Raw genomic sequence first — 15,721 nt, forward strand, 5'->3', positions numbered from 1 at the left:
CCATGAGCCTGACTGATTGATTCGGTCCTGCTCTAGTGGACATGACCGAATGAATCGGTCATTCCAAAGTCGTTCTTCTTCCTCGTAGCATTGCCGATTGATTCAGTCTTCTTCTTATGGCCATGAGTGAATGGATCGGTCAATCCGGAACCATCTATTACTGCTGCCCTTGCTCACCAATTGATTCGGTTCTTCTGTACCCTAATTGATTGAATTGGTCAATTATGTTGGTCAGTATTCTGCAATTGTTTTGCTTTGTTTCTTCGTGAGTCTTTCATACTTGATCATTTGAATGGCTTCCATTACATCCCTGGAACCAAGTAAACATGTTCATAGGTATATCTTGACAAAGTATTTGTCCTAATGGTTATGTTGTTGTTCAATCACCAAAATCACAAACAATGGCTTAGTGGACATTTTCCTTACAATCTCCCTCTTTTTGGTGATTGATGACAACACAACCAAAGTAAGAGATGATAATACAAAATTAAAACAACTACTTGCTTAGATGCAATGCAAGAGCAAGAACATATGCTAATTGAAATATTCATAGACAGTAATTGAAAAGATGAAGATGACCATACCTTGCTTTTACCCTATGAAATACGTATGGACATGAGACTCCCCCTCATTGTAATGTCACTTTTCACCCTTTCTTGTACCAAATTCTTGCAGTCTCCCTCAACATAGTGATATGAACTTACAACCAGCACTTGAGGTTCTTGTTTTCTTGCATGCTCCCCCTTAAGAGCAGCTCCCCTTAAGGTATACTTGCTTTGGTCGCTAAAATTCTCCCTTTTTGGAATCAAACACCGAAAAGGAAGGCATCAAAAGCACAATGGAGAGTTTCATAGGTCATCATTTTTTGGATGTGGAAGGCAAACAAGATCAGGAACATGAAACTCACATAACATAGACTAAGCTCCCCCTAAGTGTGTGCATTTATTATGGTGGAAGGCAAAGTATATGCAAAATGAGTCAATTAAGAAAAGATGAGGAGATTAATCTATATTATGCATGGAGATAGCTTAAAATGAATTAAAAGATATGGAATCAATGAAAACAAAGATACCAACATAAGTTGAAACCAATTGAAGAGAGAATTCTGCATATCTCCAGGGATTCTTCTTCTTCAGACTACACACATGGTAAGCTTGTAAATAGGGTTAAACTCAAAATAATAAACCATAAGATAGCTCCCCCTAAAAGTATGCATACAAGAATTTTGAATTACTTGTGAGAGACATGCACTAGTAACATTGGGAATTTATCCTGTGACTTAGTTTTGGCACATAAGATCCATTTTCCTTCAACTAATAAACCATGTAGGTTGCTCACGGGTTAGAGAGAAACACAAGCAACCTATCATATGAAATATTACTCTAGGCAATACAAAGGAATTTAAATATGCTGATGCAATCCTTGACAGGTATAGGGACTAGATGCTAATTGAAATTTCAAGGAAGTACATCTAATTACCTAAGATACCTATGAAGGATTTGGGTATTGGATAGATGAATAGTTTCCTATTTGCTCCAACTTTTGGTGTACTTGGCTTTTGCTCGAATTGCTCATATTGTGTAACCAAGTCTCCAAATCCTCCTGAGTCCCTTGGACTCTAAGTCGCCTTTGGAACCCAAACCTTCTTGGATCCCTTCATGGTAGTTATGATTTCCTTGGCACCCAAATAGGTTGGTTCCACCCCTTGCCTTGCTTATGGATTAAGCGAGCCACCATGCACCTTGGCATCGTTCTTCTTGAGGAGATAGGGTGTGCTCTTCTTCTTGTCAACTTTCAAGTATGGTTTGGTGTTGGAGTTGACTTTCTTCTTATTTTATTCCTTTTTTTATTCTTGCACTCATAGGACTTGTGGCCTTCTTGATGGCATAAGTAACAATGTTATCTTGAGAAGGTTTTTTCTTGCACTCATGACAAATTTTCTCAACTTTGTCAAGTCTTTAGAGAGCTTTTCCACTCCTTGCTTGAGCTCTTCATTTTCATGTGCAATAAGATCATCACAAGTTTCTACGACAACACCCTCAATGCAAATCTCATTGCAAAAGGGCGAGCTTGATTCATCAATTAAATCAATACAAGAAGTGGAGGCATCCTTTTTAGATTCATTGATTTTGATGCTTTTTTTAGAGGTAGCTTTAGTTTGTTCAAGAATCTCAATTTTCTTGGTAAGCTCATCATTTTGATGAATGATCATATCAATATTTTTGGCCAATTCTTTATAATTGGATGATGAGCTAGCCAATTTTTCTTTGTGGTCTTGTTTTCAGAAAGTAACTTTGTTATAGCTCCCTCTCGAGTGCGAACAAGATCAACAAGTTCATGAAGAGAAGGGCAAGAGTCATGATCACTTATATTGCTATCACTCATACCTTGGGTACAGTGGGTGTGTAAAAGTTCTCCCGTTTGGTAGAGAAGAATGGCCTTGTATGCAAGCAAATTGTGAACTTTTACAATTTCATACACTCATATATCTTTCGTACTCATATAGTCATATTGTGGGGCTTGCAAGCAAATGTGAACTTTTACCGTACTCATATATCTCCCGTTTGGTACCGTGGGTGTGTAAAAGTTGTAACGACTCTCTGCTGATAACACGAAGAACTGAAAGCTGCACGACAACCAAAGTTAAAAAGAAGCTAGTGAGTAACTAAAATATAAATATGGTTAGAAATGAATTTAGTACCTCCGGACTCAGGGGTGCAGATTAGTACTGTAGACACGTGAGAGAAAATATAAATATACGAGGCATCAACAAGTACGTCAAGAATATACTAATATGTGTGTATAACGGAGTTTTGCTTTCATATGACATGACATGGCTCTCGATGTAATATAAGTAAACAACCCAATATAGAAACATCACTAATAATTTATTTCTCTTGCCCGGAAATCAATACTGATGTATACATACAGTATTTTATTTTCTCAGGAAAATAATGTTCACTGGTTTAATTATTTACCGGACCTCAAGTTGGCGTTGCATCAATCTCCAGAATGAATATTAGTTTTATAATTAATCTACATTTACCAACCTAAATGGTAAGATTCTCTTTGCAAAAAAATTTCGGCACAATTTTCACCAACTAAACACCCCCATAGAGAAGAAATACAGGAAGGGGAGAACCTAGGGAGGAAGAGGGACAAGAAAGGTGGATTTGGTGTCTGTAGTTTTATTGGATAGCCATGGGTTTATACAGGTGCACATCCCCTGCACATCCATAAATATTTTTTGTTGTACCACGTACAGTCCCATGTCATGGAGCAATGGATGGGATCCCTACTACCTCCCATCTTCGACACATGCATGTATAACTATGCTCAAGGCTTTCTCTCTTCTTACTAGTAGCTTCAAAGTTAAAGGGTGGATCAAAATCGCCCTTGCGAATAACATCATCTCCACTTCATGTAGCATGCATTCCGTGCATGGTTAGAATGCACCTATATCTATTACTAAAGCGAATAAAATTTCTACCTAAATTTTTTAGTTTGGTCCGTCTTGTGTCATTGATGTGGGTCGTCCATCCCATATTCGAGTCGGACAAGCCATCTGTCCACGACTCGAACATGTAGATCCCTATATATCAATGTATACGTATTCGATATTTATACCAACTTTGTCTGTTGCTCCATGCACAAACGTATTGGTCAATCTTGACCTATTTCTAAAGCACATAAGGTCTCCACCTGAATTTTTTTATTTGGTCCGTCTCAAATCAATTACATATGGGCCTATGTAGATTTGGTATGATTTTTGGCCCTGGCGATTTCTAGATAGGAGTCGGGTCCTGAGTGCGCCGTACCCGTTGAGGCGTTGAGTAGTAAAAAAACTTCGACTCCAAGTTCTGGTCCAAGAACCCGGACATAACATGAACAATCGATCAATATGTAGGAAGGCAATAAAAACAGGCCCGCAGGGGATAAAAAAAATTGACACCAAATTATCACATAAATCTAAGAGGTTGTCGTAGAGAGAGATATCGGGCAGGTTGGCGTGAGTCGCTGCAGGGCCGCTCGCTGCGCTGGAATTTTATGGAGAAGGAAAAATGTCGTTGCTTTTCGGTGATCATGAAGGCACTAGACACCACTGCAGCCGGCCATGCACAAAAAGGCAATGGGCACCGGTTTGAAAGAGTCTTAGGTACCGGATTTCGAACCGGCACCCGAAACTGAGACCAAAGTTGTCGATCTAGGATACCGGGTTTTTCAACCGGTGCCTAAGGTCTTCTTCAGTACCGGTTGAAAATAGCAACCGGTACCAAAAGCCATCACGCGCGTTCCGCATCCACCCCCATTCGCTCGCATCCTCTCCCGTTCCCCTCGCAGCCCCCACCATCATTCGAAGAATCAACCATAAAATATAGATACAATCCATAGATTTCACAAATCATTCAAAGAATCGATCATCTTACAATCTATACAATTCCATATGCATCGCTATTTCAGAAAAATAAGAAAAAAAAAGAGAAAAAAATCACCCACGGCGGCGGCTTCTCCGAGCTCCTGCTGCCGGCGCTCGGGCGGCCGGCTCGGTTCCTAAGAGCAGGATCACACAAATCATCCACGAGAACAGATTTCCTTCCCAAAGAAACTTGCAGGCAGACCCATGGCCGGAATTGCGGCCCCTCCGCGGCGGCGCTCCCGTCCTCGGCCTCGCCGTGCACGTGCGACCGCAACAACTCTTGGTGGCTGGCCGCGGCAGCCTGCTGCTGCTCTCCCACTCTGGTTTTCCAATAGAAGAGAGATCAAGAACCGAATAGAAGTCGCGCCGACTAAAAAACTAAGAAGCACCGGCCGGGAAGCAAGAAGAGGAAGGAGGCGGTCTCACCTGGTCACGGAGGACGTGGTGGGCCGTCCTTCCGCTCCACATCCACCTCCCCTGTCCTGCTGCTGCTCTGGCCGCGGATCCGCCTCCGCGTCCATCCTCTTCTCCATCCGGCCAGTTTCTTGGCGAAGCAGGTGGTGGTTTCTTGGCGAAGGAGGTGATTCTTGGCGAGGTGGCGCGGGTGCTCGTCGGTGAGGGAGGAGGGGAGGGGCAGAGCAGGGAGGGGCCTCGCCGGCCGGGAGTTGCTCGCCCGCCACAAAGCTCCTCGCCGCTGCGGAGACCCTCGCGCCGAGGATAAAGGTAGAGAGAGATGATGAGAGGTAGAGAAATGAGGGGCAGAGAGATGAGAGGTCAGTGCCGACGCTCAGGGACTTAATAATATCGCGAGTTAGTCAATTTTTTGGGTGCCGGGTGGTTGTTTGAACCGGTACCTAAGGCTTGTCACCTTTATTGGCCCCAGATTGTGGTATGACCCGGTGCCGATGTCTGCTCCAAATTCATCGGGTTGTGCCATTACCCGGTGCCATTAATGCATGGGCCAATTGGAACCAGCTCATGGTTTTAACTGATGTCTTTGATATTCAATTGGTACCGGTTTTTTACGCGGCGCAAATTTTCGGCGCTTGGCGCAGGCCAAGAGTACCGGCTGTTGTTGCAACCGGTACTAATGCCTAGTATTAGTACCGGTTACAATATGAGCTGGTACTTTTGCCCTGGACCTTTGGCTCGTTTTCCAATAGTGATGGCAGTATGGCACGTTGGCGGGCACAGGAGGTGACTGCGGACCCTACGTCGGGCATCACCGGCTATGTTATACATTGGTCCCTAGCTTGCTTCCTGCTGCCGGACGAGGTCGCGCACCTAACCTCCTATGTATAATGTTTCAGTTATGTAATCTGTTTTACTCGTGTTTTCCTCAAGATCCGTAATAGAATCAATGATTCCACGGTCCGTCAATCGGAATCTGAACAAATCAATCCAAATCTCAATGGGAACCCAGACAACAAATACTTCGCGCGGTCGAACGAAACATGGCTTGTACACGAAATGAAAGGGTATATATTACCCGTACTAACGCATGGACACGATGCTAGTATACATGAAAGACCAGAGCATGCAGAAGCCATCGCCAATTTATTAGATGATATACTAATAACTTATTATTTCATAATAGAACAGATACAACCCGGGGACATCAATTTTGATGCTAAAATAATTGGAATCCACTCTCTGTAATCAACACCACAAAACTGAAACGAGCATCATCATCATCACGACACGACGAACTGAGCCAGCTATACATACTAGCTGATCACCAGTCCGGCACACGCGCGACAATGCAAAGTATGCAAGAGAGATGATATACTACTACTAGTATATAGCTATCTAGCAGCAGGCTATAGCGGATTGCATGCGGCATGATGTTATGAAGAAGCTGCTAGCAGCCAGCAAGCTAGCTGATGACCATCTCGATCATCAGTTGGTGGTGCAGTTGAAGCTGAGGAGCTTCCACGTCTTGGACTCGGAGCCGGGGATGCCCCACACGGTGGAGACGTACTGGCCGGCGGCGCCGGTGCCGTTGGTCGCCGTGAGCACCATCCAGTAGTAGTTTGCCCCGCCCCCCGCCGGCGCGGACCAGCACCGCGACGTGCTCACGTAGCTCATCGGGATCATGTACGCGATCTTGTACACGTTCACCGCGAACTTGCCCACCTGCTTGATGAAGTAGCTGCTCGTGTCCTCCTGGGTCGTGTACCCCGGCGGCGGCTGCGGGGCGGCCACCACGGCCACCGTGGCCGCGCCCGCCAGCAGAGCTACTACTAGCACGGCAGCGACGACGACGACCGCCGATTGCTTCATAGTGGCTGATCGGTCGATCGATCGACGGCTTGCTGTTTGTGCTAGCGACCTAGGAGGAGAGCTCTGGGGAGCGAGCTGTGCTGTCGCTGGTGAACTCGGTGTGGTTTGGCAACGATGCCTCGGCGCGCTATATATAGCTAGCCGTGAAGGACGGCAGCCAGGTGGGGCTAGAGGAAAGGAAACTAGCTACCCGTCTAGGGTTGCCAAACCAGGAAACTGCTTCTTCCATTGCATTGTCGTACGTCAGAGCAGTAACACAATAATTAAGCTCGAGTGTACAGAGATAGCAGCAGTGAAAAGTGTACATGTATCCGTTCTACGAGGTGCCAGCTGGAGGTGTTCTTCACCAGTGCCGATCGACGACGCACGCAAGCACACTTCGATAGATGCTTGCGCGCGTGCATGGGTGCTTGTGATCGAGGACCTGGAGATGGGCGCGGCGAGCAAGTTTAGTCTCCAGGTTTACGCGGTTCGCTGGTTTTGCTGCGCGGGCAGGTGCCGCGCGGAATAACGAAGCCCCCGGCGGTCGATCAATTAACCGCTCTACTGGACGGCGCATCGGCCGCGACGCCGCGCGCCGGTGGAGGAGCGGCGATCGATGCGAGCGGCGCCGCGCGGCGGAGAGGAGCTAGCTAGCTGGCCAAGTCGGCGAGGCCCATCCATCGAGCATCACGCCGACTAGCTGGTTCAGGTGTGGAAGTGTGAATTTTGTGACGGCCGGTCACGGAGTGAACTTGGCACGTGCTTCACATACATCATACATGGGGAGGGTCGAGATTAGTGTAGTTGCCTTAGACCGGCCCAAAAGTCAAACTTGCACACGTACTCGGCCTTGGACGATGTAAAAATCGGCACGAATTGACCTGCTAGATCAGGACGATGGACGATCTATTGCGGGTTTACTGCTTGGCAGTCAAATTGGGGGTTGTTAGAGCATCTCTAAAAGTTCATTAAATACAGTCCAAAAATTCTCATTCACTGCTAGAAAAATCTTCATTTGTACCAAGGAACCCCCGGTTTGTACCGGGCGCCCGCCCGGTACCGTCTGGCCGGTACTAAGTGGGCCGTCACTTAGTACCGGTCAGGCGGCCCGGTACTAAAGGTGCACTTTAGTACCGGTCGGTAACATCGACCGGTACTAAAGTGCCTGCCATGCAGGCGCCACAGGTGGAGCACTTGTTACCGACCGGTACTAAATGTTTTTTTCTTTTCTATTTTTTTGTTTGGGTTTCAACTAATTCACATTCGTATACGTTTGCGTATTCGTATTTGTGTACATCTGCATATTCATATTCTTGTATGTCTGCGTATTCGTATACGTCTGTCACGAGCGCTGCGGCTGCTGCGATCACGGCGTACGACGGTGTGGCCTAACTCTGCCGGATCTCGCCGGCGATCAACCACGGGGCCCGACGCTAGCACGGCAACTGACGCGACCACGGCGGCACTCGACCACGGGGATCTACGACTTCAACGGCGTCCAAGGTGCCGAACGCGACCACGGCGAACAGGCTGGTTACACTACTAGAAAACGGGCCATGGAAACCGGTTGGAAATGGCCTTAGGCACCGGTTTTCCAACCGGTTTCCGACAACCGAGTCCAATGGCCTCACCTTAGGACACCGGGTATTTAACCCGGTGCCTTAGGCACCCATTGGTACCGGTTGGAAAGTTCAACCGGTACCAAAGAGGCTGCCACACTGACGCAAGGTGGCAGCCCCTTTGGTACCGGTTGGTCTTTCCAACCGGTACCAATGATATTTTCTTTTTTTTCCCAAATCCAGTTTTCTTTGTTATATTTATTACTGTTTATTCTTTTATAATTGCTAAACGCACTCAAGCTCTACAGTACTATACGTTCATTGGTCGTTCGTGTTCATGTTCGTTTTCAGAGAATATTTGAAACTAACTAAAAGTGAAATGCGAACATATAATTAAACTAATTAGATGAACTAATATATTTACAAATTTACAAACATCAAAATATAATGTTTAAAAATATTTACAAATGTACAAGTCATGTTTGTAGTCCAACTACTGGTCCCCTCAGGAGGTAGATGGAAGTCCTCTATGGATGTGACCGTCGTGGTAGAACTCGCCTCTAGGATCCAAGATCTCGTTCAAAATGAATCTGGCGAGCTGCTCGCACACGGCGTTGATCCGATCAGTAGAGTAACATTCATCCCCCATTTGAGACATCTATCATTTAGAAAAAAAAGTATTAACATCATGTGCGTTAGTACAATTATGAAAATATACTAGTGAACGGTTTGGACGTACTCTCGTGTCTTCATCAGTAACTTTCCCGCATGGAGTCATGATGTGCAAGTAGTCGCATATGTAGTACCCGCACCAATCAGTTCCTTGTTGTTGTCTCACACACTTAAGGAGAAACAAATAAATTACTCAATTTAGAACAATTTGGGATTATATACTTAACTAGACAAATCTTTAAGAATCAACATACCGATAATCCATGTTAACGTTCAGTTCGGGCCTCTATTGACCACGTCCTTTGTTATTTCGCACAAATTTTTTCCAAACCCTGCGCTCAAAGTTAAGTTTGATATTCAGAAATTGTTATTAACAGAAAAAAGATTTGATTGTGCAAACTGAACTTACATATTCAAGGGGTCTATGATATGTTCGATTGCGGACTTTGGATTTCTCATTGAGTCAAAGACTATAAGATTGCCGGTCTCTACAGAAAGTATGAGTAAAATCCAATGATAACTGCGGATATAGATATGATATATACATACATGCATTAGACAACTTAGTATTTATTTAGTAATATGAGTCAACCAAGGCTTACCCAAAGTTGTATGGTATGAATATATATGATTTGTAATTTTGCCTAGTCAATGAATCGTACATGTTTTCGCACGTTTCCTTGTAATTTTCGTTGAGCACTTTCTGTTTGACTAGCAAAGGAGACATGAAGCCGATCTGATGATCCATGTTTTCGACTTCTTTGGGTCTCCTGTCTAAACGATACAATAGAAATTTTATAATGCACACATATAATTATGTTCTTGTTAACAAAAAGTATTAATGTAGAGGTAAGTGATACTTACAAAACCCAAATGGTGATGATAGCGGCGTCGAGGGCTTGTCAATGGTAAATGTGATATAAATTTTCGAAGTACACCCAGAAGTCCTCCTCCCCGCGGAAGAAATCATGGTCACGATACTTGACTCCAAATATTTTCCCATGGTCCTTCGACATTCGCAGGTACCATCTATGCAAATTAAACATCTGTGTGCCTAAACTTTTCTCCTCTTCCTCAGTAACAAAAGGTTTTCCATGCTGGAATGGAGTAAGAATGGGAGCGACAAGGATTTCCGCCTCCACTTGCCCCGTTGCCTCCTCTAGCATTAATCCAGTTTCAGAAAGAAATATCGCGGCCTGTAGGTCCGCCTGGAGTTGCACGTCTGTCGGGTGTAGGAGTGGCAACCCTAGCACCCGGAGGGGCTCGAGTCCTTTTTGTTGTGTGCCAAGCTGAGGAATGGTATTGCCACATTTTTTCTTCAGATTGCTCACCTTGTGTGCTTTTGTCAGAGTACGATCATAGTCCGAGGTTAAGCTTTTCGGTTTTGGTGGGTTGTCTAGGTTTGCGAGAAGCTTTTTCCCTAGTTCTAGAGGTACCTTTTCCCTCGGCGGGGGGACTTTAGGCTTCAATTGTTCTTTTATATATTAAGCAGTCTCCTCTTCCAACTCATCAGTAGTTTTCTAGTAGGTTAATTTTCTTTCAACCGTTTTCTGCTTCTTCTTTGAGGGTCCAGTTAATTTTCTTTCGACCGTTTTCTGCTTCTTCTTTGAGGGTCCATCCGCTGGGAGGCCGGATGCTGTCTTTTTCTTTCCTTTTTCTGGGTCAGGAGGAGTTGGAATACTCGTGGCCCTTTGCACCGGCGGAGACAGTGGTAAAGGAGGTGGTTGTGGGGACGGCGGTGAGGGAGACCGCGGAGACGGGCGATCGGTCTGCATGGAAGCCGTTGTGCTTACAGTAAGTTTGATGTCGGCCTTACGCCATAGAACGACCCCGTGCAGTGCGTCTCCCAATGTCTTCTCTCCATCCCCTCCAACGAAGTCGAGGTCAAGATCCTGATTGTTTCCAACTATCTGCTTGACTGTGACGGAGGTGTAGCTAGGGGTATCGGCCTTCCATGAATTATAGTAGAAGGATTCATGCCATCCGTACTTAAGCCGAATCTTATATCCGCACAAAGGGCTATCATATGCTTGAGCAACCTTGTGGTTTTCCACTCCAGCCACAGCATCTGCGGCGCACTGACCGTTGTGACTGCGGGAGGGATGTCAGTTTATCGACTTCTCTCCAGTCTCACCGTCTGAGACGCTCCCGCTGTGACTGCGGGGGATGTTAGAGTATATTAGGGATATCTCTATATTAGGTAGATTAGGATTGTATCTGTATCCTACCAGATCTGTAGGAGAGGCTTCTTGCCCTCCAAGTCATGTACCCCTATATATTCAGCCCCAAGGCTCAGGCTAATACAATCCATCCATTACACCAATTCTATTATCCTACAATCAGGACTGTAGATTTGATTCCTTTAGAATCCAACGTGAGAATATTTTTGGAAACTTTTGATCAGCAATCAAAAGTCACAATGTAAGTATCTGATTTCACCATAATTCACACATATTGAAGAAGTATCTGTTTTCACCATTCCTTAAAGAAAGAATAGACAATATGGGGAGTGGAGGAAGAGCTCACTACTTTGAGACCACCGGATTCTAAAATAATTTAGACAAACGTGCAACAGGTCAAGACCTGAAGAGCAAACATCTAGGGTATCTTCGAACAAGTAAATCTCTACTACGCAGACTACTCCAAAAGCTTTAGCTACTTCTTGAGACTGAAATGTGCAGAATAAGGAACAAAAGCTAAATACATCAGTCTAAAAGGAAGAACGCCAATGCTGATCAAACTGAGGATCTTCATTGGTATTATACTGATGATGCTTGAATTGAAGGCACAATCGAGACATACCTCATCATAAAGCAGGGGCGAAGCCAGCCGAGCTGACCGTCGGGGTCTTCTCCATTAGAAGATTGGGGTCGAAGCTGCTAGAAATAGGGATTTTATTGGATTTCCCAGATTTTATCGGGGTCGGCTGACATAAAGACATGTAGCTCCGCCACTGTCATAAAGATAAGGAAAAGTACATGTGAACAATTTGCTTCCTCGGCCATGTGTTCGATCTGGATCATCCTACATAATCAAGAAGTCAGTTTTTTGTTGAACCAGGAAAATTGGATGACTACATGAACACATGTCTTAATACAAGAGTGTCAGAACACAGAAGGTCTGAAGAGAAGAAATGAGATAACTTTCACATTGAATGGATATTTAAGTCAGCTCCAATTAAGAAAATGTCATGGCATGAAAATAAAATTCAAAAAGAAAACAATCAGAAGGGGACTCAACATAGTAATTGTTGTGGTTGTACTCCCTCTGTCACCAGTCTTGCAATCAGGCAAAAAAGATTAAACTAAACCTATTTGCAAAAACATCAGTATTCTTGGCATGCTACAGGAATAAGAATAAACCTATTCATAACTTAAATGATTAACACAATTGTTAATAAGAAAACTATCTGCCATTAGAATTTGAAGTGAGAAATGAAACTAAAGAGAAGCTAGAAAAATTCAGAAAACTTACCATGCATAGTTCAGAAAAAAACAGAGCTAAAATTTTTTCAGTAGCCATTTAAAAGATCACTGACATGTACTAAAATTAGTGACTGTCAGTGCCATTACCCAGCACACGTTTACATAGTTCAAGGATGTAGCATTCCAGTATGTAAAGAGATACGGCGGTGACATAGTATCAGCACAGTTCCTCAAATATTTCGAAAAGACACAAAAATAAAGTGCTAGGTTCAAGTAGGTACCTGCAATTTCCTTTCTTAACCCTTTTCGCACATTCCAGCAAAATGCAATGCAAACAACTCTGTCTTTTTGAAAAGATAAACTGAATAAGCATCCTCTGTTGGCCCTGTTTCAAGTATGGAATAGCATTTCGGTAAACAACTCAGAAGGATTTTTTCAAGGTCACAATGTAAGAAGAAATATGTTATATTCACCAGCCAGGAGGCCAACAATTGAATTGTTTGAATAAAAAAAGAATGGGAAGAGGGTGATCGAGGGAAAAAAACATCACCTTGAGTAAGCCGACGACTTTTTCGATTGAGCAATTTAATCTTTTACTTCCTTAAAACCTAGCATTCTATTGAATAAACTGAGAGCACATGTTGGCATTTACAGCATATATTATCTGCATCAAACATAGCAAGTGCTATTTAGCTTTAAGAGCTTACTGAAAGGACGGGACGCATGCAGATGCCCACTTCATCGGAAGAGGCCAGAGGCCAGCCAGTCCATGTTTTATTTTCCTCACATCATCAGTTAATGCGATCTTCGTTTTCCTTCCGTGGGTTAATGGGAACCATCAGTAGCAGCACAATACAAAAACACGAATACGCCTACAAATCGGTCTGGAGGGAGTAAGTCTGAAATTTGGATCTGTAACTAATCCACTACAACCTGTAAGTCATGCAAGGTTATTTTAGATCTAGTGAAATAACATTTGCTCCTCTCAAATTTTCTTTATGTGCATACTATTTCTAACCCTATTAAACTATTTTTAAAGCCAACAGATATCGTACGTAACCTATGTTAGTTGGCCAGAAAAAATTAGGTGGTAACAGAATATGGGTTAACAGACTCCTCATATCGTTTTATGAGCTGCTGTCAACATAATTTTGCAGCAGTCAAGACCTACAATTCTGTGCAAAGCTAGACTTGGTCGGATTAACCTGCAACATGGTTTCACAAACTTACTCTTATTTGTTTAAATCATGTTACTGTGCTGCCGTGCTCTAAGAAAGTACTGAGCAAGATTGCTGCTTATGTTGAAAGTTTGCAATCGCCGGAGCTCAGTACCGGTGCAGCACACTCGAAACAAAACTGGAAGTAGCAACAGCCACATAGCATAAATCTTGATCAGACCGGCTCATGTACTATCTTGTACAAAGTCCATTTTGATTAAATCTTTGCTAGAGTTCTTTTTTTTATTCTTTGGGATTAGGCAAACCGATTAATCTTCATTACTTTTTAACTTCAACTTTACCCTATTTTAATAGGGAAAATTGGTTGTGTAGCATTGAAAGATCACAACTTCCACAAAATACCATTAAAAGCGTTCGACCCCGTAAAATACCACTAAAAGATACAAACGCTACTGAAAGTACCCTTCCGTTAGATCTTGCTAGCAACTCTGTTATCTTGGACAAAAATACCCTCAAACAAGTAAAGAAACGCGCGTACAGAAACACGCTGCGTTCCAGTCCGCCGTCCGCCGTCCGCCGGCCCCCGATGCAGTCGCCTGGAGGTGCGCCGTGTGCAGGCTTGGGTGGCCAGCGCCCGCCGGTCCTGGCGAGGCCGCCGCCGGCGCCACGCTGCTTGGGGTGGCATGCATCCGCGGAGCGGCAGAGGCCACCACTACGGAGACGGCGAGCACGATGTCGGAGAAGATGGCGTAGTGGTAGAGCGACGGGTTGGCGAACTACAGCGGCGGGAGTGCAGGACGAAGGGTAGTCGGGTTGGTAGAGGCGTTTGCAAGGCGGGCCTCAAGGAGGCGCATGGTGAGGCAGTGGAGCGATTTGGGCATGGACCAGGCGGCGGGCGCGGAGGAACTGCTGCCCCCACCTTTGTCTTCGTCGTCGTTGCTCAGTTCAGCAAAGAAAAGCATCGGAGCTCCAGCACCTTTGAGGGTTGCTAAGAAATTGACATGAGAGCGATAGCATTTGTGGGGAGCAAATTTGGAGCCTCCAGCACCTGATCATTCACACCACATATGGAGCTCGTATATGGGCACGTGAGAGTTCAATGCGGCCATGACTTTCTTGCTACGCAGATACGCTTCAATCGGGAACGGGGGAAGCGGGAGCGCAGCTTGCTGGCCGGCAGCCGGGCGAGCTGATGCCATGCCCACAGCTGGTCTCTGCGGCGGGCGTCGGCCGGAGGTGGCATTGGTCCTTCGAGCAGCCTGGCGAGATGGTGGAGGCTGGAGGAAGGTGAGCGGCAGCGCGCACCTTGGCGACGAGCCGCACAACCTCGTCCAGGTGGCTGGAGACGGTGAGCTAGCCTGCCGCCGACAAGGCGGTCCGGGTCGGGGTGCAGGACGGCAAGCACGGCGCACCTGATGGCCATCCTGAGCGCCTCCCCGGTGGCACGCCTCCTCCGCTGGATGATGGCCAAGGCGCCAAGCACGAGGCTGGGGAGTCTGCGGCAGCGAAGCTCGTGGCTATGGCAGACAGGAGGAAAGAGACGAGACGGAGGCGATGATGAGCAATTGGAGTGGATATGGCCGGTAACACCTAGAGGGGATGGTGATTCATGATTTTGGGTAGAAAAGTCATTTCATCTCAATGATCTATGTTGAAAAGAGTCAAAGTAAATTTTTTAGTGAACAAATCTAACGGAATGGTACTTTCCGGTAACGTTTGCATCTTTCAGTTGTATTTTACGGGGGCGAGCATTTTTAGTGGTATTTTACGGAAGTCGCAATCTTTCGATGCTACACAACCAATTTTCCCATTTTAATATTGGAGAATTTTGATCTGAAGTTGTAGAGCTGTTCAGGCGTGTGGTTGTAAAAGTTTTCAAAATATTGCTATTTTTTGTATTTGATGCCCCTTGAATGCTCAAAATATTTTGTTGTTAATATATTTTCATTCTCTATGTATTGCGCTGGATATCTCTTGCTGCCCGTTGCAACGCACGGGCACGAACCTAGTATTAGGCAAAAAGATTGATAGGCATGATTGATTGACCGCTCATTTCTTTTCCTTACTTATTAGTATTGATTTCAAATGACATGGAAAATGGATAGTTGATTGAAAGGATTGATTGCCCAATCACCCTTTCCTAATTTGTGTTGATTCCAAATACTTTCCTAAGACGACTCCAAAGGAACAAGTGGGGGTACATTT

General features: G+C 44.9%; 1 protein-coding gene across 1 annotated transcript; it reads right to left on the bottom strand.

Moving 5' to 3' along the window:
* Nucleotides 1-4,364: 4,364 nt before the first annotated feature.
* Nucleotides 4,365-5,179, bottom strand: LOC120691707. The gene is made up of 2 exons (XM_039974866.1): nucleotides 4,844-5,179; nucleotides 4,365-4,737 (listed from the first exon to the last, which is right to left on the bottom strand). The coding sequence occupies exons 1-2, from the start codon at nucleotides 4,948-4,950 to the stop codon at nucleotides 4,458-4,460; spliced, it is 387 nt and encodes a 128-aa protein (XP_039830800.1). The 5' UTR covers nucleotides 4,951-5,179; the 3' UTR covers nucleotides 4,365-4,457.
* Between the last annotated feature and the right edge of the window lie 10,542 nt (nucleotides 5,180-15,721).

Source organism: Panicum virgatum, chromosome 9N, assembly GCF_016808335.1.
Source record: "Panicum virgatum strain AP13 chromosome 9N, P.virgatum_v5, whole genome shotgun sequence".
Lineage (NCBI taxonomy): Eukaryota > Viridiplantae > Streptophyta > Magnoliopsida > Poales > Poaceae > Panicum > Panicum virgatum.